This window comes from Salvelinus fontinalis, chromosome 7 (genome assembly GCF_029448725.1).
Source record: "Salvelinus fontinalis isolate EN_2023a chromosome 7, ASM2944872v1, whole genome shotgun sequence".
Taxonomy (NCBI): Eukaryota; Metazoa; Chordata; class Actinopteri; order Salmoniformes; family Salmonidae; genus Salvelinus; species Salvelinus fontinalis.
This window is the reverse complement of record NC_074671.1, coordinates 26,008,635-26,029,639: the sequence shown is the minus strand read 5'-3', so window position 1 is coordinate 26,029,639 and position 21,005 is coordinate 26,008,635. Positions and strand designations below refer to the sequence as shown.

The window sequence follows — 21,005 nt, the reverse complement described above, 5'->3', positions numbered from 1 at the left end:
TTCTAGTTTTGTTCCCGTCGAAAGGATTTTATGTGTTCTAGTTTTTCAGTGTTAAAAGGTGATGGATGTTTCCCAGACAGTCAGTAAGATGGTCAGCAAGGCAGCCACTCAGTGAGTCAGTCAGTCATTTAGCCAGTCAGTAAGCCAGCCTGTCAGTTAGTCTCGAGGGTGGAGAAAGAGAGGACGCCTCCAAGCGTCTTTTGTCGAGTCCTGGTCAAAAGTAGTGCACTATTAAAGGGAGTAGGGTGCCATTTGGGACGTAAACGCAGTGTTTCAAGAAGAGTTTACAACAGGAAGAGGAAGAATCAGGTTTGTACATCCATTCTTTACTGTCCTCTCTCTTCCTCTCCCTTGTTTTCTGTACATCCAGTTTTATAAACAGGCCCAGGATTCTCTCTCTCTTTCTGTCTCTGTTTCTCTCTCTCTCTCTCTCTCTCTCTCTCTCTCTCTCTCTCTCTCTCTCTCTCTCTCTCTCTCTCTCTCTCTCTCTCTCTCTCTCTCTCTCTCTCTCTCTCTCTCTCTCTCTCTCTCTCTCTCTCTCTCTGTGTTTCTCTCTCTCTCTCTCTCTCTCTCTCTGTTTATCTCTCTCTCTGTCTCTCTCTCTCTCTCTCTGTCTCTCGACCCTCTCCACTTCTCTCTCTCCATCACTAGCTGTCTACCAGGTGATGCACACTCACTCACACAAAACACACACACACACACACACACACCTCATACTCACAGAAACACACACACTCACAGCCAACACTGCTGTCACATGTTATAGAGACATTGAACCACTGGACACTTCCCGTTTCACTCTGTGTATTTAAATACTGTATCCCCACATAGCTTATTCTAATATTTCTACTACTGCACGATGTATTCTTACACTGTTTATACACACCACATATTTATTTACATACTGGATTCTTGACATAGCTAATTCTAATATATCTACTGTTGTACATATAATTCTTAGTATATCTGGTGTAAATTCTCCAGCTATACTGCACATACGTCTAGATTGTATTTTGATTACTGCTACACTGCTATTTGGGTTGTTAATTGGATTCCTCGTCCTTGATTTCTTGTTTCTTTTGTACTCTTTCTACATTTTAATTATTTGTGTACTTTGACATTTTACTGCAATAAACTTTGATTTGATTTGATGGCTCTCTCTGTTCTTCTCTCTCTCTCTCTCTCTCTCTCTCTCTCTCTCTCTCTCTCTCTCTCTCTCTCTCTCTCTCTCTCTCAGTGGACACTAGTCATCCCGCTGGTCCAGGTGGCTCCAATCATTTGTGAATCAGAATCAGGTGACTCCGCTCCGCTCGCTGGTGTTTTTGATAATCTCAGTAGGCGTCAACCTCAAGCAACTGTCCAAAAAATACAGAGGAATCACAAAACTCCTGCCCGCGATTAATAAAGCCCTCAGAAAGGGGGTCTCATATTTAACAATGTGGCTGTGAAGTAGACCATGAAAAGGAACTTGAGACAAAAAAATCTCATTGAAATATTCCCCTTTAAAGCCAGACACATTTTTTTCCACAGTGAGTAGACATCCTACTGTATGGACCTCCCATCACTATGCCACACCCCCCCCCCATGATGTCTCTGTGTGTGTGTGTGTGTGTGTGTGTGTTTTATGCGCTCTCACGTGCTCTCATGTTCTAATGCCAACCTATTACAACCCATTACATTACCCAAGGAATTACAATAAATTAGGGGTAAATTTCACTTCCATGACCCAAGGTTTATGGTAATTAAACCTGGGTTTTTCTGTTATTTTACACACTGGTTCATCCTAAATGACCTACTGCATGACAAACGAAGGTCAGTTTTGACTTATCCCTCTTATAGTTTAGGTTATGATTTTGAAAGGCTGATCCTAGATCTGTGCTTTAAGGAAACATCCCCCCGGTGTGAGTGGGTACCTCTGACAGATAGGCCCTGAGGCTGGAGGCCTTGCCCAGACTATCTGTCGTACTCAGCCCAGGAGGGGTGAGCAGGGGCCTGGGTCGGGTCGGCTGACTGGTGGGGGTCACCGGTCTGCTCCTCGACCTCCTGAACGTCACCTCCTTATGACCCCCGTGACCTCCAACACCTGGGGTTACGGCCGTCATGGCCGACCTGGAGGTCAGCAGGCTGTTGGGGGTCATGGGCCTGCTGCTGGGGGTTCTAGGAGTTGTAGTTCTGCTGCCGGGGTTGCTGGGAGAATGAGTTCTGTGACCAGTCGTCATGGTGAGGGAGGTTGGTTTCCGTGTGAGCAGAGGGCTAAGTTTGGGGCTGACCAGGGGGTAGCCTATGGAGCTGGGCTTGGCTGAGCGGGCGCTGAGGATGGGGGACTGGGGTCTGGAGGGTGGTCTGGAGGTCTGGCCTGGTAAGGGTAGAGTGTTGGGGAGGGTTCCCCCCGGGAGGGAGGTGTGGAACAGAGGGGTGAGGAGCAGACTACTGTGGGGGCTGTTGGGGCTCCGCTGGGCTAGTTTCCCCTGCTCCGCCAGTTTGGCCAGGTCCTTCTCCACCTCTGGAGGGGCACAGAGACAAAGACATACATGTTTGATAATTAAATGAATTCATGACAAATAACATACTGTATAAAAGTAAGGCCAAGGGACATAGTCAACAAAATATCTGGGCCTTATTATATAAAACAGAGAAAGGGCAAAGGTGGGCCATGTTCAGATATGCACGTTTATCTTTCAAATCTTTCAAAAAAAGCATCGCAACGCTTTCATTGATGTGTGTTTCTGGACTAGAGACACAGGATGGACTCATTTACATTACAAAACATCCCAGAAGATATCACAGGCTTCATAACAGGAGAGTGGGACTGCTGCCTTTCCTTTTCATGATGTTTGTCTTAAAACCCCTTTCACTGGTCATTGAAAACAATATTTACTGACTCTGTAAATTGTGGTGAATCCTGCTTCAGTAAAAATTCCGGATTGACATTAAAAACGAATGTCACATAACATGAAGAATACGTCCCAAATGGCAACCTATTTCCTATGTAGTGCACTACTGTTGACCAGGGCCCATGGGGATCTGGTCTAAAGCAGTGCACTACACAGGGAGCAGAGTGCAATTTGGGACGGGTATCCTATTTCCTATGTAATGGCACCCAATTTCCTATTTCCTATGTAATGCTCCCTTTTTCCTATGTAGTGCACTACTGTTTACCAGGGCCCATAGGGCTCTGGTCAAAAGCAGTGCACTACATAGGGAGCAGGGTGCAATTTGGGACACACAGAAGTGTTATTCCAAAATTCTGAAAATATATTTGTTTGCTTTATTGGCAGTTACGAAAACAGTGTTGTTTGTCAGAGGATGGGATAGGACTGCCAATGAGAACATCTGGGGGTAGCCTGCTCTCCGCTCCTCATCTCCCTGTTTTTGTCCTTTTTAAGGCTCTGACGCTGTTGGGTTTTCAGCGATCCAAGCTGGGAGTTATCATGCGAGAGGGATATTTTCAGGAATGACTCACCGCGAAGAGTTTGTACCAAACGGCACCCCATTCCCTATAGTGCACTACTTTTACCAGAGCTCTATGGGCACTGGTCAAAAGTAGTGCACTATGTAGGAAATATTATGCCATTTGGGATGGACCCTAACTTCCTAAGCATTCTCAGAAAACCGTGTATTTGTGACATTTAATAAATGACACGTAGTGGAAGCATTACATGTACTTCATAAACCTTGACTTCAACCATTTATGAGCAAAGAGAGACTTCTCCAAAACAAACAACATTTCATTTTTCCACGCTTCAAAAATGCAAAACACATGTTCACTCATCGCAAATTACTAGCTACAGTCGATCCACATATTGCAAAATACTCCAAAACTACTACGATACTGTAGGTCAACTAACATTATACAAGAGCACTGAGCAGAGTTGGAGAGATGATTTAATCGTGTTTGAAAGTTTAAGAAGTGTGTGTCTGTAAGTTTGTTTGAAAACTCATCTAAATTGTTTGTATTGTATAGCGTCCATCCGGCACCCTGTGTATTTAATTCCATGACGTGGATAACTATATGGCTGGATTTGTAGTTAATTAGTTGTAATTGTAACAGTCTCTTGAAACCAGACAGAGATACTACACCATGGCAATATGTTCACTTACTGTATGTGTGTGTACATCATACTGACATTGTGTTCTTTGTTGTTTTAAATTAAACTCAGATACTGTGTGTGTGTGTGTGTGTGTGTGTGTGTGTGTGTGTGTGTGTGTGTGTGTGTGTGTGTGTGTGTGTGTGTGTGTGTGTGTGTGTGTGTGTGTGTGTGTGTGTTTGCACCATACACTAACATTGAGTCCTGTGTTGTTTTAGCCCATATGCTGTTATAGACTGTGTTTGTAGACCTGCTGACCTCTGATCCAATATAGCTATATAATATAAGAGAACATGGCAGTATCCCAAATGGCACCCTATTCCCTATATAGCCAGTACTTTTGACCAGGGCGCATAGGGCATATATAGGGAATAATGTACCTGTGTGTAGAAATGAGAATATATGAGCAACTGAGATTATGGGAAGCTTTATAGCTTAAAACTACACATTTTCGGTGGATTGGCAATCCCTGTAAAGTATCCTCCTTTTTAAATGAAGCCAATTCATTGCGGCTCTGCCACATAATTGGAAGAGGCAATTACTTAAAGAAGAAATTAAAGAATTAGTCTATTAGCCACCCATTAAAAACCTGAAATGGCAAAAAATGATTAGTGTACATCGAAAAATGTATCAGTTTCACTTAAAACGTCTTATGGCTGCAGGGGCAGTATTGAGTAGCTTGGATGAAAAGGTGCCCATTTCAAACGGCCTGCTCGTTAGTCATAGTTCCTAATATTTGCACATTATTATTAATATTGGATAGAAAACACTCCAAAGTTTCTAAAACTGTTTGAATTATTTCTCTGAGATTAACAGAACTCATATTGGCAGGCAAAATCCTGAGTTGAAATGAAAACCGGAAGTAAGAAATCTGAGATTGTCTGTATTCAACAGAGTACCAAAAGAATTCCAAATGACGTATTGCGTACTGCCTAGGGGTTCCACTAGATGTCAGCAATCAATAGAAATTCCAATGAGACTTCTATGGTCTTGTTGGAGAGAATGAGGGCAGAATCAGTCAATTACCCATTTCCTGATCATGCATTTTCTTCATGCAAGTCACTTGCGTTCCATGGCTCACGCAGACATGAAGGAATACCCCGGTTGGAACTTTATTGAAGCTATATGTTAAAAACATCCTAATGATTGATTCAGTACTTAGTTTGAAATGTTTTTTCGACCGATAATATCACATTTTGAAGTTTTTGTCCGATATGAAGCTGACCAGAATTAGCGTTTGGATATGTTTACCAAACGCGCTAACAATTGTACATCTCTATTCTGGTTTTTGTGATGCTATCATTAGCTGGGAAAAATGCTATGTTAATTTTTAGTTTTGTGGTGACCTAACATAATCGTTTGTAGTGCTTTCGCTGAAAAGCCTATTTGAAATCGGACACTTTGGTGGGATTAACAACATGATTACCTTTAAAATGATATAAGACACATGTATGTTTGAGGAATTTTAATTATGAGATTTATGGTTTTTGAATTTGGCGCCCTGCACTTGGACTGGCTGTTGTCATTATGATCCCGACTTAGGGCTTGCAGCCATAAAAGGTTCTAAAGTCAAATGGTTTGACAGCAACGCCGCATAAAATTCAAGTCAGTTGGGATCAGTCTCTTTGATGTCCCAATACCTTGGAATCTGGTCTATGAACTGGTTTATACAAATCAACTGACACGTCAATCCGTTCGTTTTAATTGAAGATATTATATAAAATACTTGCTACAAAGGCCTTACACAGACTCTGCCACGAGGAAACAGAATCCTGTAAAATGGAGGGTGGTATTGCAAAGGGAAATAGCAAAATGTTATTATACTGAGAAAGATGGGTTAATCTGTGGACATCGGAGGGTTGGAGTTAAGATCAGAATGAATAGTTGATTGGACTCTGTATGTGAAAATCCAGCACTTGCAGAAAGAGGAAATTAGGACTATACAGTACAGTATGTATAATTATTCAACTACATGTACCGTACATGTGAGCAAAAATATCTGTAAGTAGCAGTAGAAGTATTGTTGTCCTTTAGTTTACTCCAATCAGGGGAGGGGTGGTAGGGTTGGGAGATTTCTTTTATTTTCATAACGACAGCTTTGATGACAGCTTTGCACACTCTTGGCATTCTCTCAACCAGCTTCATGAAAGAGTAGCCACATGGAATGCATATCAATTAACAGGTGTGCCTTGTTAAAAGTTCATTTGTGGAATTTATTTTCTTCTTAATGCGTTTGAGCCAATCAGTTGTGTTGTGACAAGGTAGGGGTGGTATACAGAAGATAGCCCTATTTGGTAAAAGACGAAGTCCATATTATGGCAAGAATAGCTCAAATAAGCAAAGAGAAACGACAGTCCATCATTACTTTAAGACATAAAGGCCAGTCAATGCGGAATATTTCATGAACTTTGAACGTTTCTTCAAGAGCAGTCACAAAAACAATCAAGCGCTATGATGAAACTGGTTCTCATGACAACCGCCACAGGAAAGGAAGACCCAGAGGTACCTCTGCTGCAGAAGACAAGTTCATTAGAGTCACCAGCCTCAGAAATTGCAGCCCAAATAAATTCTTCACAGAGTTCAAGTAAACAGACATGTCTCAACATCAACTGTTCAGCACCCTCAAAAGACCAGTCTCAACGTCAACAGTGAAGAGCTGACTCCGGGATGCTGGCCTTCTAGGCAGAGGTTTAAAGAAAAAGACATATCTCAGACTGGCCAATAAACAGAAAAGATTAAGATGGGCGAAAGAACACAGACGCTGGACAGAAGGCCAGCATTCCGGAGTCGCCTCTTCACTGTTGATGTTGAGACTGGTGTTTTGCGGGTACTATTTAATGAAGCTGCCAGTTGAGGACTTGTGAGGCGTCTGTTTCTCAAACTAGACACTCTAATGTACTTGTCCTCTTGTTCAGTTTTGCACCGGGGCCTCCCACTCCTCTTTCTATTCTGGTTAGAGCCAGTTTGCGCTGTTCTGTGAAGGTAGTAGTACACAGCATTGTACGAGGTCTTCAGTTTCTTGGCATTTTCTCGCATGGAATAGCCTTGTTCTCAGAACAAGAATAGACTGAAGAGTTTCAGAAGAAAGTCCTTTGTTTCTGGCCATTTTGAGCCTGTAATCGAACCCACAAATGCTGATGCTCCAGATACTCAACTAGTCTAAAGGCCAGTTGTATTGCTTATTTAATCAGCACCACACTTTTCAGCTGTGCTAACATAATTGCAAAAGGGTTTCAAATAATCAATTAGTCTTTTAAAATGATAAACTTGGATTAGCTAACACAACGTGCCATTGGAACACAGGAGGGATGGTTACTGATAATGGGCCTCTGTATGCCTATGTACAGTCGTGGCCAAGTTTTGAGAATGACACAAATATTAATTTCCACAAAGTTTACTGCTTCAGTGTCTTTAGATATTTTTGTCAGATGTTACTATGGAATACTGAAGTATAGTGACAAGCATTTCATAAGTGTCAAAGGCTTTTTTTAAACAATTACATGAAGTTGATGCAAAGAGTCGATATTTGCAGTGTTGGCCCTTCATTTTCAAGACCTCTGCAATCCGCCCTGGCATGCTGTCAATTAACTTCTGGGCCACATCCTGACTGATGGCAGGCAATTCTTGTATAATCAATGCTTGGAGTTTGTCAGAATTTGTGGGTTTTTGTTTGTCCACCCGCCTCTTTAGGATTGACCACAAGTTCTCAATGGGATTAAGGTCTGGGGAGTTTCCTGGCCATGGACCCAAAATATCGATGTTTTGGTCCCCGAGCCACTTAGTTATCACTTTTGCCTTATGGCAAGGTGCTCCATCATGCTGGAAAAGGCATTGTTCGTCACCAATTGTTCCTGGATGGTTGGGAGAAGTTGCTCTCAGAGGATGTGTTGGTACCATTCTTTATTCATGGCTGTGTTCTTAGGCAAAATTGTGAGTGAGCCCACTCCCTTGGCTGAGAAGCAACCCCACACATGAATGGTCTCAGGATGCTTTACTGTTGGCATGACACAGGACTGATGGTAGCGCTCACCTTGTCTTCTCCGGACAAACTTTTTTCCGGATGCCCCAAACAATCGGAAAGGGGATTCATCAGAGAAAATGACCCCAGTCCTCAGCAGTCCAATCCCTGGACCTTTTGCAGAATATCAGTCTGTCCCTAATGTTTTTCCTGGAGAGAAGTGGCTTCTTTGCTGCCCTTCTTGACACCCGGCCATCCTCCAAAAGTCTTCGCCTCACTGTGCGTGCAGATGCACTCACACCTGCCTGCTGCTATTCCTGAGCAAAGCTCTGTACTGGTGGTGCCCCAATCCCGCAGCTGAATCAACTTTAGGAGATGGTCCTGGCGCTTGCTGGACTTTCTTGGGCGCCCTGAAGCCTTCTTCACAACAATTGAACCACTCTCCTTGAAGTTCTTGATGATCCAATAAATGGTTGATTTAGGTGCAATCTTACTGGCAGCAATATCCTTGCCTGTGAAGCCCTTTTTGTGCAAAGCAATGTGTTTCCTTGCGGGTAACCATGTTTAACAGAGGAAGAACAATGACTCCAAGCTCCACCCTCCTTTTGAAGCTTCTAGTCTGTTATTCGAACTCAATCAGCATGACAGAGTGATCTCCAGCCTTGTCCTCGTCAACACCCACACCTGTGTAAACGAGAGAATCACTGACATGATGTCAGCTGATCCTTTTGTGGCAGGGCTGAAATGCAGTGGATTTTTTGTTGTTGTTGTGATTCAGTTCATTTGCATGGCAAAGAGGGACTTTGCAATTAATTACAATTCATTTGATCACTCTTCATAACATTCTGGAGTATATGCAAATTGCCATCATACAAACTGAGGCACCAGACTTTGTGAAAATTAATATTTGTGTCATTCTCAAAACTTTTGTCCATGACTGTACAGTAGATATTCCATAAAAAAATAAACCGTTTACAGCTACAATAGTCATTTACAACATTAACAATGTCTACACCGTATTTCTGATCAATTTGATGTTATTTTAATGGACAAAAAAATGTGCTTTCCTTTCAAAAACAAGAACATTTCTAAGTGACCCGAAACGTTTCAAAGTTAGTGTACATTTTGAGGAAAATAGTTTTACAATAGTTATCTTTTGTTTGTATTTAATCCCATCCTTGAGCTACCCTCAACCCCTCCAATCTACAGTATCTCTAAAGACCATCCAGTTCTGAACATATATACATTTTACGGACAGTGTATATTTTACATGAGTTATCGTGTTGTTTTTCGTCCCACCCTTTAGCTCCACTCAACCCCTCCCATCTATCTACAAACACCAATCAGTTTTGATTTCTATTTGCTATACATTTTTCAACTGTGCTGTGATATTTCACAAATGTTCTGAACTATTCTCATAGTTTCTACGGATTGTAAATTAAAGATAAATATTCTGATAAAAGTATTATATTATTGATCGATTGACTATTTTATTAGTCAATCGATAAAAGTAGTATATTATTGATCGATTTACTAAGAAGTGCTATCTGCAGGGTTAGCTCCAGGTAAATGATGCAACTCTTCAGCCATACCTGAACATGTGACCAAAAACAAGCTACATATGGACAGTACCAAAACAAATGATCTAATGATTCTGTTTCTTTGCAGCAAAATCTGCATTCTATTGGTGCGAGAATTTTGTATAATAATTTAAGTAGATTATTATAATTATTTTAAAATCTGGCGTCGAGAGATTTACAGAGTTCTCAAAACGTCACGCCAGGGTAAGCCTACACAAAACACAGCCCTTATTTGAAGTGTTTCTAAAATTCTCTATGGGAAAAATGAATGGTGGAAAAACAATTGGAACCATTTCCCTCTTTGACTGCTAGTTTTTATGGGTAGTATGACTCATACTGTGGTACTCTATAGTGTGTAAGCCAGTGACCAAAAAAAACGACATTTAATCAATTTTAAATTCAGGCTGTAACACAACAAAATATGGAAAAAGTCAAGGGTGTGAAAACTTTCTGAAGGCGCTGTACATAGGGTTTTCATGCATTGCCATACTATTTCATCACAGTGTCAGATCGGGGTTAGTAACTTGAGAAAACAGGAAACATCTACTGAAACACCAAATGTATACCTATAGGAAGCGACTTGAATATCCAACTGTACACAGCAAGTGATAAATGAATACACAACTACTTCTAATGTTGAGAAACTGTACAGGAAGCTGCTTTTATAATGACATATTTCGGTCAGTGTTATGCGAGTGTTTATAAGCAGTGAAGAAAATGAAGTAGTGTCATAGGTATGAGGGCGTGAAATGTCATACTCTCCCCCACAGCACCCATTCTACCATGACCAATATAGTTGGTGTTTGATTCAACTAAACAGGATATGCTGATAAATAATCGGTTCCCATAAAGCCGATATGATCATCTTGAGCTTCTTACTGATGTTATGATAAACAAAAGCATTCTTTCGCTCGGTTTGGAAAATCGTTCTTGCTGATCGTAAATGATTTGGGTGTTGATGCAGTCATGCTGTTACTGTAAGTGTGACGAAGATAGTTCCCCTTCCACTCCTCCTCCTGTCCTCTCCAATTAAAACATGGCTCTCACATCCCGTTTATTAAACATCTAAGACTACGTCCCAAATGGCACACTGTTCCCTGTATCGTGCACTCCTTTTCACCAGAGTCCTTGTCAAAAGTAGTGCACTATAAAGGGAAAAGGGTGCCATTTGGGACACATACTAAAAATCAGGAATGTATTTATCTGTATCCAAGTTGATTAACTCGCTGTAGTTCAAGTACTGTGCTCTGTGTTCACAGTCTGGGCTGATGCCTGGCCTCCAGACTAAAATAAGTGATGACAATTGTTTAAAAGACAATCAAGGTTGGAGGCATCAGGACTCAAATGCACTTAGCACAAGGCGGGTGGGAGGGAGGAGGCAGATATCATCAACGAGAAACTCTTTGATCAGAAAGAGAAGGTATTCAGTGATAGAGTGCAGGACCACAGCATTACAACACCCTTACAACTGTTAGATCACATGCAATGCTTTATTGACTCCGGCTTCCAACCTCTCCAAAATGGAAACTTTAAAGACAGGCACACGCACAGGCACGCACGCACGCACACACACACACACACACGTTAACGAATCAGTCATCTCTTTTCGTTTGGATAAAATCTGCATGGTGTCGGCCAGAATGAGATGTACTCCCTGAATAACATTAAACAACATGATTACAGATAAATGATGTAGAACGGAGAGGAAAATTATCATGAACTGAATTGCATTACCCTAAAACTGATCCCAGATCTGTGTGTGCTCAAGACTACTCCATTGCTGCCTTTGTTTGGCATAACAAGGAGCGACAAGGAGTTGGCATGATAAGACAAACAGACTGGCAGTCAGACTAAGCCTAGACTGGTTCCAGGTCGGTAAACAGCATGTTATATTAGCCAACTGCTCTGACTATTCACATTCCATATCATAGGACTAAAGCTAGTATTACGCACAGACTTCAATCATCAAAGAGATTAGGGTTGCTAAACTCTGGTGACTTTCCCAAAATTCAGAAAAAAGTTTTCCAGAACTCCTCGTTGGAGGATTCCCGTAATCAGGAGAATTAAGCAATGAGGTAATTCACCAACTGGAATTCTCCAAACGGTATTTCTGGAAAACCTGGGGATCTTGGAAAAGTTACCGGAATTCTGCAATCCTAGTATTCTACTTGAGACATGTCTAATAATCAAATGGGATCTTTTGGTGGGAAAAAGTAACCTATTACTTATGTCCACAGGGATTACAAAAGAAAGTAGATTAACCTAATTTTATTTCAAAAACGGACTAGTCGAAGGGGAATGCACCATGACCACATCATTTGGGGTGAGAGAGGAGATAAAAGGAGAGGCGGTGGGTTGAAACATGGAACAGATTAGCAGCTAATAGAGGCATGAAAGACAGGGAATTAAGTTGTTCAACGTCTCCCTTCAACTGCCTGTTGGGGAGCCCTCTGATTCAATACAGCCTAACTCAGCCTAACTCAAGTAAAACAACTAGAAATCAATGCCATCTGATGGCTTGAGGGTGTTTCATAAAGAAAGAGTGCAAAGTGTGCCATGTTGTCAACACAACGACTTTAAGGACTTCTCTCGTGCCCCATAGTGCCAGGCAGTGTACACATCAGGGGAAAAATCCTAACTTACACTTACATTTTCACTTAGGCAGAAATTTGGAATATTAGCCCCTGAGGGAAATTGCTAAGACGTTGCATTTAGTTCAGTGGAGTAGGTAGAGAAGTTGCCCCTAACTGCTTATACAGGGTCAGATCTTTTTTTATCCATTTAATGGTTACGGAGAGTATTGGGAGTTGAGTAATCAGATCTTAGATCTGTGGTTAAGAGCAACCTCTACCTCAGTGCAATCAGTAGGAGGGTGTGGGAGACAATAGTCTATCGCTGTGGAGATTAATTATTGAGACACTCAACAGTGATATTTTTAACTAGCTGCTCAAAGTGAACGTGTTGCCAACACAGGGCCTCCTCTTGTGTCCCAAAGTCAGCCAGTGTATTATTCTCCTGACGGGACTGTGAGGGAGAGAGATACAACAGGCTACCAATGAGCCGATACGTTTTTGAATTATGAGATACACAGCAGTGGCATTTTCAAAAGCTCAAAGTGTGCATGTTGCCAACATAGGGCCTCCCCACTGTGTCCCCAAAGTGCCAGACAGGGTTCTGTTTTGCTAGTGAAAACCCTGTGTGAGGGAGACAGACCCATACATACAACAGGCTACCAATGAGCAGATGAGCTGAGGTCTGAGAAGACGCAGAAGATATTTACCAGCTGTGAGTGTCTCTGCGTGACATTAATAGTTACACTAAGTGTGGTCAAAATGCTGGACATTACCCTAGAATGTAGACACGTGCAGCAGAGGCTGCATCCAAAACGGCACTTTATTCCCTATATAGTGCACTACTTTGACCAGGGCCTGTAGTGCACTACAGTAATAAGAGAATATAGACCCTTATAAACCCGTTTGGGACACAGAAGAGATAACCACAGCTTAAAAGAGGAATGTGCAGAAACAAACAATTGGGTGACACATGTCTTAGGTTGACTGTGGATGGCGACTTCACTCTTTGGTCTACTTTCATCTGGTTAATAACATCGCAGCCTCCCGTAACGACCGTGACGAACGTCTCAGAGAGTCACCCAGACAGACGTCACGTCAACCATCGTTCAAAGAGAGGAGAGAGATCAAGCCTGATGGAAAGGCACAGTGACTGCTCCCATATTTTGGTCATGGTTCTAAGAACTTAAAATGTGTCAGGTCACAGCATGCGAAGTGTGTGTATGTGTGTGTGTGTGGTTTTATAAATTAAAATGTGTCAGTTCATAGTAGTGTGTGTGTGTGTATATGCTGTCAATTTCACAGAAGGTTTTAACGACTTACCAGAGCTGTATTTATTAAATTAATAAAAGATGCCGAGGGGTAAATGTTTTCTTTTTTTCCAGACACTTTTAATTGGCAGATCAGTTTTTAATTAGCCAATCAAACTGCACAAGCCCCAAATATGTTCTTTGGCAGGAGCTAGGTTAATTCTGTGTCTCTCTCTCCCCATGTTCTCTTTCTGTCATATATGCGACGTTTAATGGATCACTGTGTGTGTGTGTGTGTGTGTGTGTGTGTGTGTGTGTGTGTGTGTGTGTGTGTGTGTGTGTGTGTGTGTGTGTGTGTGTGTGTGTCTGTTTGATCTGGGTTACCCACAGTGTTTGTCACTGTAAAAAAAAAACACTCCCCGTCACACAAATACCCCCCCCCCCCCCCCCCCCCCCCCCCCACACACACACACACACACACACCGTACACACCCAGATAGATGCCTACCAGCGAGGTGTTTTCCCATGTTTTCTAGTTCTTTAGAGAAGAGGGAGTCACTTAGCAGCAGTCCACCCGTCTGTCCCAGCAGCTCCCTGGACGAGCTCCCTCCTCCTACTCCTTTAACCACCTTCACATCAGCCTCCCAGACTGCCTGACGCTGACACAGAGAAAAAAGAGAGAGCGGGAGAAAAAAGAGAGAAAGTCACATTAGAAGAAAGAGAGAAAGTCACATTAGAAGAAAGAAAGACCCCCTCAATTACAACATCATTGAATAATCAAGCTTTTGCTCATATGCTCAAAATGGGGGCAGGCCCCAGCCATATCTGTTGTAACAAGAGGCAATTATTATATTTTATGGGCATTAGAAAAACTTTGGGTAACCACAGAGTGTAGATGAAAGTGGGTGGGTGGGTCGGTGGGCGGGTTGGCGGCGCAGGGTTTAGGCTAGCCTCGGATGGTAGAACATCGACTGGTAGACTCCTAGACTCAGTAGTGGTCGTTTGAGGGGATTTTTATAAATAACAATCAATAAATTCTGAAATGGAGTGCAAGGATATGTCCCAAGTGCACCCTATTCCATTTTTAGTGCTCTACTTTTCAAAAGGGCCCATAGGGCTTTGGTCAAAAGCAGTGCACTATGTAGGAAATAGAGTGCCATTTGGGATGCAGATTAAGGCTCCTGCTTGCCAGGCTGTCTGAGAGCGCTGATCCATCTACAGTATAGGCAGTTAACAAACAATACACCTAACAAACCAAACTGTTTGGATATAGTTTCATAAGCTTATGGATACCCGTTTTTTTTTATGATATCAAAACTAGAATTGCGTTTCAAAATTCTATGAACAGACATTCAGGGATCATGAATAAGCAAAGTAGACTACGGTTGCAACTGGCTGCTGGGGTAGCTGGGTTGCCAAGTATTCCTGCCATGCCATACCTATTCCTGGCATCAGACATCATTTAGTGAGGCCGGGGTTGCCAGATTCTGTAATTGGAGTACACGTAATCCCCCATTTATCCCAGTGATCACAGACAGGTCAGATGAGCTGTTAATCCAGTGGACCTTTGTGTGTCCAATGATAAGACGGCCATAGGGCTCTAGTTAAAAGTAGACGCATTAAATAGGTAATATGGTGCTATTTGGGACGTAGTTGTACTGAACCCTAACATGAGTTACGGTGGCATCACTGCCAACTGTGACATCACTGGACACTGTTAGCGCCCACTGACATGATGGACTGTCCAGGCAGGCTAGTGTATGTATGGGTCCCAAATGGCACCATATTTCCTATTTACTGCACTATGTTCAACCAGGGCACATAAGGCTCTGGTCAAAAGTAGTCCACTATATAGGGAAAAGGATGCCATTTGGGACGCACACCGTCTAAAGGCACAGATCTGATGAGAGACATACAACTTCTCTCCACTACATTTATAGACCAACCCAGAGGGATAGCTAACCTTACACATGGGTTATATCCCAAATGGCACCCTATTCCCTATATAGTGCACTTATTTTGATGAGTGGTCTATAGGGCTCCGGTAAAAAGTAGTGCACTACATAGGGAATAGGGTGCTATTTGGGACACATCCCTAGCCTAACACTGGTACTCATTGTAGGCCCCCTGATCTGAATGTGGATTGAGTGAGAGGTCTTAAAACATGCCCGCATAGAAAAGGAATGACGAAAAACAACAGGGTCCGTTGCCGGGCGCTGCCCAAGGATAAATGGCAAAACGTGATTTTGGGGGAGTCTGGAGCTTTTTCCTAAATGGTACCCTATTCTCTATAGCCTTTTGTGCACTTCTTTTGATCAGAGCCCTATGGGCCCTGGTCATACGTAGTGCACTCTATAGGGAATAGGGTGCTATTTGGGAAAAAGCCCTGGAGTTGGTCTTTCTGCCTATTAGCGACATGAAGAGCTCTGTGGCGGTAAGACCACAACCCATCAGTAATTATAACCCTCTAACCAGCCAGCCAGCAGGGTGAAACATTACATGACATGTTCCTCTCTCTCTCTCTCTTGCTCTCTCTCCTTCTCCTTCTCCCTCTCCCTCTCCCTCTCCCTCTCCCTCTCCCTCTCCCTCTCCCTGTCCCTCTCCCTCTCCCTCGTCCCTCTCCCTCGTCCCTCTCCCTTCAGCATGACATCATCTAGTCATGTTTTTCTGGGTATTCTCTCTGTGACATCTTTCGTGACATCTCCACACACAAACAGGCTCTGGGTAGAAGGCATCTCCCATAAAAGACCACAATTTAAACAGAACTCATTGTGGTCTGTTATGGGAGATCCTGCCATCATCTTTTATTTTCTGACTACATGACTTTACCCAGATGAGTTGCCCATTCCATAGAACAAAGCATTTTAGTATCGCAGTCACATCTAAATTCTCGCTCTGGGTTGAAGTTCTTCATAGACACCAGACCTAGGATCAGTCGGTATACACACACATAGACATACAGAACAGTATATTCAGTGTGTGTGGCTCTTATGAGACTCCAAATGAACCTACAGTATATAGGCTCAAGTGTTCCAGGTCTGGAGGTATGTCTGGAGCCGTAATGAGCCAGCTAAACAATGCAGAGTGTTGTAGTCCGCAGACCAACTGCTTTAACTACTGACTGACTGGCTCACTGGCTGGCATGCTGGCTGACTTGCTGGCTAACTGACTTGCTGGTTGGTTGGCTGACTGGCTGTCTGGCTGACTGGCTGACTTGTCCTAAACATGTTCTTTATCTCCCATACAGCATGTTCCCTATTAAGACCCTCTAGACCTGACTGTAACACTTGAAATTGGACATTCACAGATGTGGCCTAAATGGCGCCCTATTCCCCAGCTACATAATACTCTTAGCTTGTGTGCTACTTTTGGTCAGAACCACTGGTCAAAGGTCATATACAGTTAAAGTCGGAAGTTTACATACACCTTAGCCAAATACATTTAAACTCAGTTTTTCACAATTCCTGACATTTAATCCTAGTAAAAATTCCCTGTCTTAGGTCAGTTAGGATCACCACTTTATTTTAAGAATGTGAAATGTCAAAATAATAGTAGAGAGAATGATTTATTTCAGCTTTCATTTCTTTCATTACATTCCCAGTGGGTCAGAAGTTTACATACACTCAATTAGTATTTGGTAACATTGCCTTTAAGTTTTTTAACTTGGGTCAAATGTTTCGGGTAGCCTTCCACAAGCTTCCCACAATAAGTTGGGTGAATTTTGGCCCATTCCTCCTGACAGAGCTGGTGTAACTGAGTCAGGTTTGTAGGCCTCCTTGCTCACACACACTTTTTCAGTTCTGCCCACAAATGTTTTATGGGATTGAGGTCAGGGCTTTGTGATGGCCACTCCAATACCTTGACTTTGTTGTCCTTAAGGCATTTTGCCACAACTTTTGAAGTATGCTTGGGGTCATTGTACATTTGAAAGACTCATTTGTGACCAAGCTTTAACTTCCTGACTGATGTCTTGAGATGTTGCTTCAATATATCCACATAATTTTCCTGCCTCATGATTCCATCTATTTTGTGAAGTGCACCAGTCCCTGCTGCAGCAAAGCACCCCCACAACATGATGCTGCCACCCCCGTGCTTCACGGTTGGGATGGTGTTCTTTAGCTTGCAAGGATCCATCTTTCTCCTCCAATCATTACATTTACATTTAAGTCATTTAGCAGACGCTCTTATCCAGAGCGACTTACAAGTACATACATTCATACTTTTTTTGTACTGGCCCCCCGTGGGAATCGAACCCACAATCCTGGCGTTGCTCTACCAACTGAGCTACACGGGACCCCTACACGTGGTACCTTCAGAGAGAGAGAGAGAGAGAGAGAGAGAGAGTGTGTGTGTGTCAGGTTGGATTCCCACATGGGCCAGTGAATATACTTTTGATCCAAAAGAACCAACTGGTCTTGTAAATATTGCAGCGCATTGATCAAATTGGAAAGCTGTTACACTGGCTTTGATATCGCCTGGATGGAATTTCTTATTTTATCTATCTGGCTGTACTGTGTGAACTTTGTCTGCCTATCGTGATGTGGACACACAGCTCTGCGTCCCAAATGGTAACCGATTCCCTATATAGTGCACTACCTACAGGGTTCTCGTCAAAAGTAGTGCACTATATAGGGAACAGGAAGCCATTTGGAATGCAGACAGCATCTGCTTTTGGTGAAATAGATCACAGCTTTCCACTGCAGATGGTTGCACTTGGACCTAGTGTCAGAAAATCATAAAAACCTGCCTTTTGGAATATCCTTCGCTTCCAGACATTTAACAAATGGTCAAAGTAGTGCACGATACAGGCAGTGGAGCTCTGGTCATAAGTAGTTGACTATAGAGGGAGTAGAGCTCTGGTCATAAGTAGTTGACTATAGAGGGAGTAGAGCTCTGGTCATAAGTAGTTGACTATAGAGGGAGTAGAGCTCTGGTCATAAGTAGTTGACTATAGAGGGAGTAGAGCTCTGGTCATAAGTAGTTGACTATAGAGGGAGTAGAGCTCTGGTCATAAGTAGTTGACTATAGAGGGAGTAGAGCTCTGGTCATAAGTAGTTGACTATAGAGGGAGTAGAGCTCTGGTCATTAGTTGACTATAGAGGGAGTAGAGCTCTGGTCATAAGTAGTTAACTATAGAGGGAGTAGAGCTCTGGTCATAAGTAGTTGACTATAGAGGGAGTAGAGCTCTGGTCATAAGTAGTTAACTATAGAGGGAGTAGAGCTCTGGTCATAAGTAGTTGACTATAGAGGGAGTAGAGCTCTGGTCATAAGTAGTTGACTATAGAGGGAGTAGAGCTCTGGTCATAAGTAGTTAACTATAGAGGGAGTAGAGCTCTGGTCATAAGTAGTTAACTATAGAGGGAGTAGAGCTCTGGTCATAAGTAGTTGACTATAGAGGGAGTAGAGCTCTGGTCATAAGTAGTTGACTATAGAGGGAGTAGAGCTCTGGTCATAAGTAGTTGACTATAGAGGGAGTAGAGCGCTGGTCATAAGTAGTTGACTATAGAGGGAGTAGAGCTCTGGTCATAAGTAGTTCACTATAGAGTGAGTAGAGCTCCAGTCCCGAGAGATAGACTGCTGAGTCACTGCTGTCTGAAACAGTCATTGTATTGCATTGCATTGCATTGTATTGTATTGCATTGTATTGATAATGATGTATGTTTAGATGATGACCCAAATGAGTCAAACTGTTTTTGTTTCATTTGTTTGTTGGAAGCATCGATGCAAATCATTTTATTTCATCCAGATGAACAACAAATCAAAAGAACAAGGTTTGTTGTGTTCATCTCTGAGATAAAGTACTTTTATAATTTGGTAATGAGTTATGATGAGGTCATTCATGTCAACGGCTAGAAAACCAAAGTTGTATAATTCCACTCCCAGCCAACACTGCAGAACCCAAAGCCGAGCCCAGGGTGAACAAAGAAAATGGAAGAAAATCCTTTGGTGGTGATGCTTCTGTCCAACTAACAAACATGGATCTGATTTCTACCTAAATTAGATCCATGTTGCGAGAGAGAGAGGATGGGAGTCCAGATTGAAATCTTTCACTGTTTACATGTGTGTGTGTGTGCAGCTATGCGTGTGTGGTCAGCAGTAATATCCACCAGCACCACTAACAGGGAGTTTCTGGGTCCCAGTCGGCCCCGGTGCACAGCAGGACTGTCAGGGCTGTGTGCATGCAGTCATCAACCTCAATCACCATCGGGCCTTGGTGGTGGTGAAGAAGAAGAGCTAGACAGACAGACAGCATGCTGTCGTGGAAACTCTGCCCTTTTGAGGGCAGGAAAAGACTCCTGTCTGGGTTTCTTACTCTGGTCTACCATGAATAATAAAGTTCTGATCTATTCATAACTGGTAAAAAAGGTTGTCTATTTTGGGAAATATTGCTTCTAAGCCACGGTCATCACCTTTGATACTTGATACCCCATGGACCTTGGTAAAAAAAAAAAGTGCAATGTTTGGACTTCTGGTCTGCCCACATGACTCCTGGGCCACATGTTGCCCATCGCAGCGCGTTGTAGCCTGGTCTAGTGAAGGACTGCTAGTGGGCAACCCCAGTGGAGCAGGAAGCAGCTAGGAACACACACACCACTAGCCAGACCACCACCGCTACCTCATCCCCTATAAGACCACAGGTTGACCTCTTCAAACCAGTTAATAGAAGACTCCTGGCACGCCTGTTGTTTTCAGAATATGAGGATGGAGGGAGAGATGAACGTGATAGGGAGGGATGGAGTGAGGGAAAGGGCCGGAGGGAGGAAGAGATGAACGAGAGAGGGAGGAAGAGACGGAGTGGGGGAAAGGACGGGAGGGAGGGAGAGATGAATGAGAGTGCGAGGAAGAGATGGAGGGGGGGGGGGGGGGGGGCAAAAGGGGGGAGAGGGAAAGAGGAAGAGAAAGTAATCCAATATGATTTAGTCATATTTCTTCCTTTGTTTGCATGTGTCCCTTGAGTTTTCTGACAGCTCACTGAAAACAACTGGTTGATTTATGGGCGTTAGGCATGTGAGAGACAGCTCGACTACACATCTGGTTTGTTTCCTCATTGTTTGGCGTAAAAATGTTATCTTTTAAAAGGGAATTTACAACAGCGTAGTTTACCTGGTACGATTTGATATTTGTTAGAAGGCTTTTTTGGGGTAACAAAAGTTTCATCAACAATACAGTTTTTGAAGAGCGTATTACTGTCTCTGTAAGCTGTTAAATAATTGTAAGTAGTGGGATCCGAAACTCGGTCTCCCAGCGTGGAAAACAAACATATTAACCATTAGACAAAGAGGAAATTCCCCTTGGGCCGTGGGTGCCACTGACTTTAAGTCCAACTCACTTCACTACATAACGATCAACAGTAACATACAGTAGGTTTAGCCAAACTATTGTTTTCAGCATGTTTGGCATGACAAGGAACCATATAGAGTTAGCTACAACACACACAGACCTGGGACCAGGCTAATAATGTAGATTACAGTGAGAAATATACAGTGCCTTCAGAAAGTATTCACACCCCTTGAATTTTTCTACATTTTGTTGTGTTACAGCCTTAATTTAAAATGGAT

At 42.7% G+C, this 21,005-nt stretch overlaps 1 protein-coding gene across 14 annotated transcripts in view; it reads right to left on the bottom strand.

Moving 5' to 3' along the window:
- Nucleotides 1-21,005, bottom strand: part of c7h8orf34 (chromosome 7 C8orf34 homolog) — a 172,484-nt gene that overhangs the window by 7,255 nt on the left and 144,224 nt on the right. For all 14 annotated transcript variants that reach the window (XR_008760145.1, XR_008760147.1, XR_008760144.1 and 11 more), the window contains 2 exons: nt 13,955-14,105; nt 1,914-2,503 (listed from right to left, as the gene is read on the bottom strand). Coding sequence is in view for 9 of the 14 variants with exons in the window: in XM_055928884.1 (XP_055784859.1) it covers nt 1,914-2,503; nt 13,955-14,105 (741 nt within the window). In the remaining 5 variants the exon portion in view is untranslated. The remainder of the gene's footprint in view (nt 1-1,913; nt 2,504-13,954; nt 14,106-21,005) is intronic.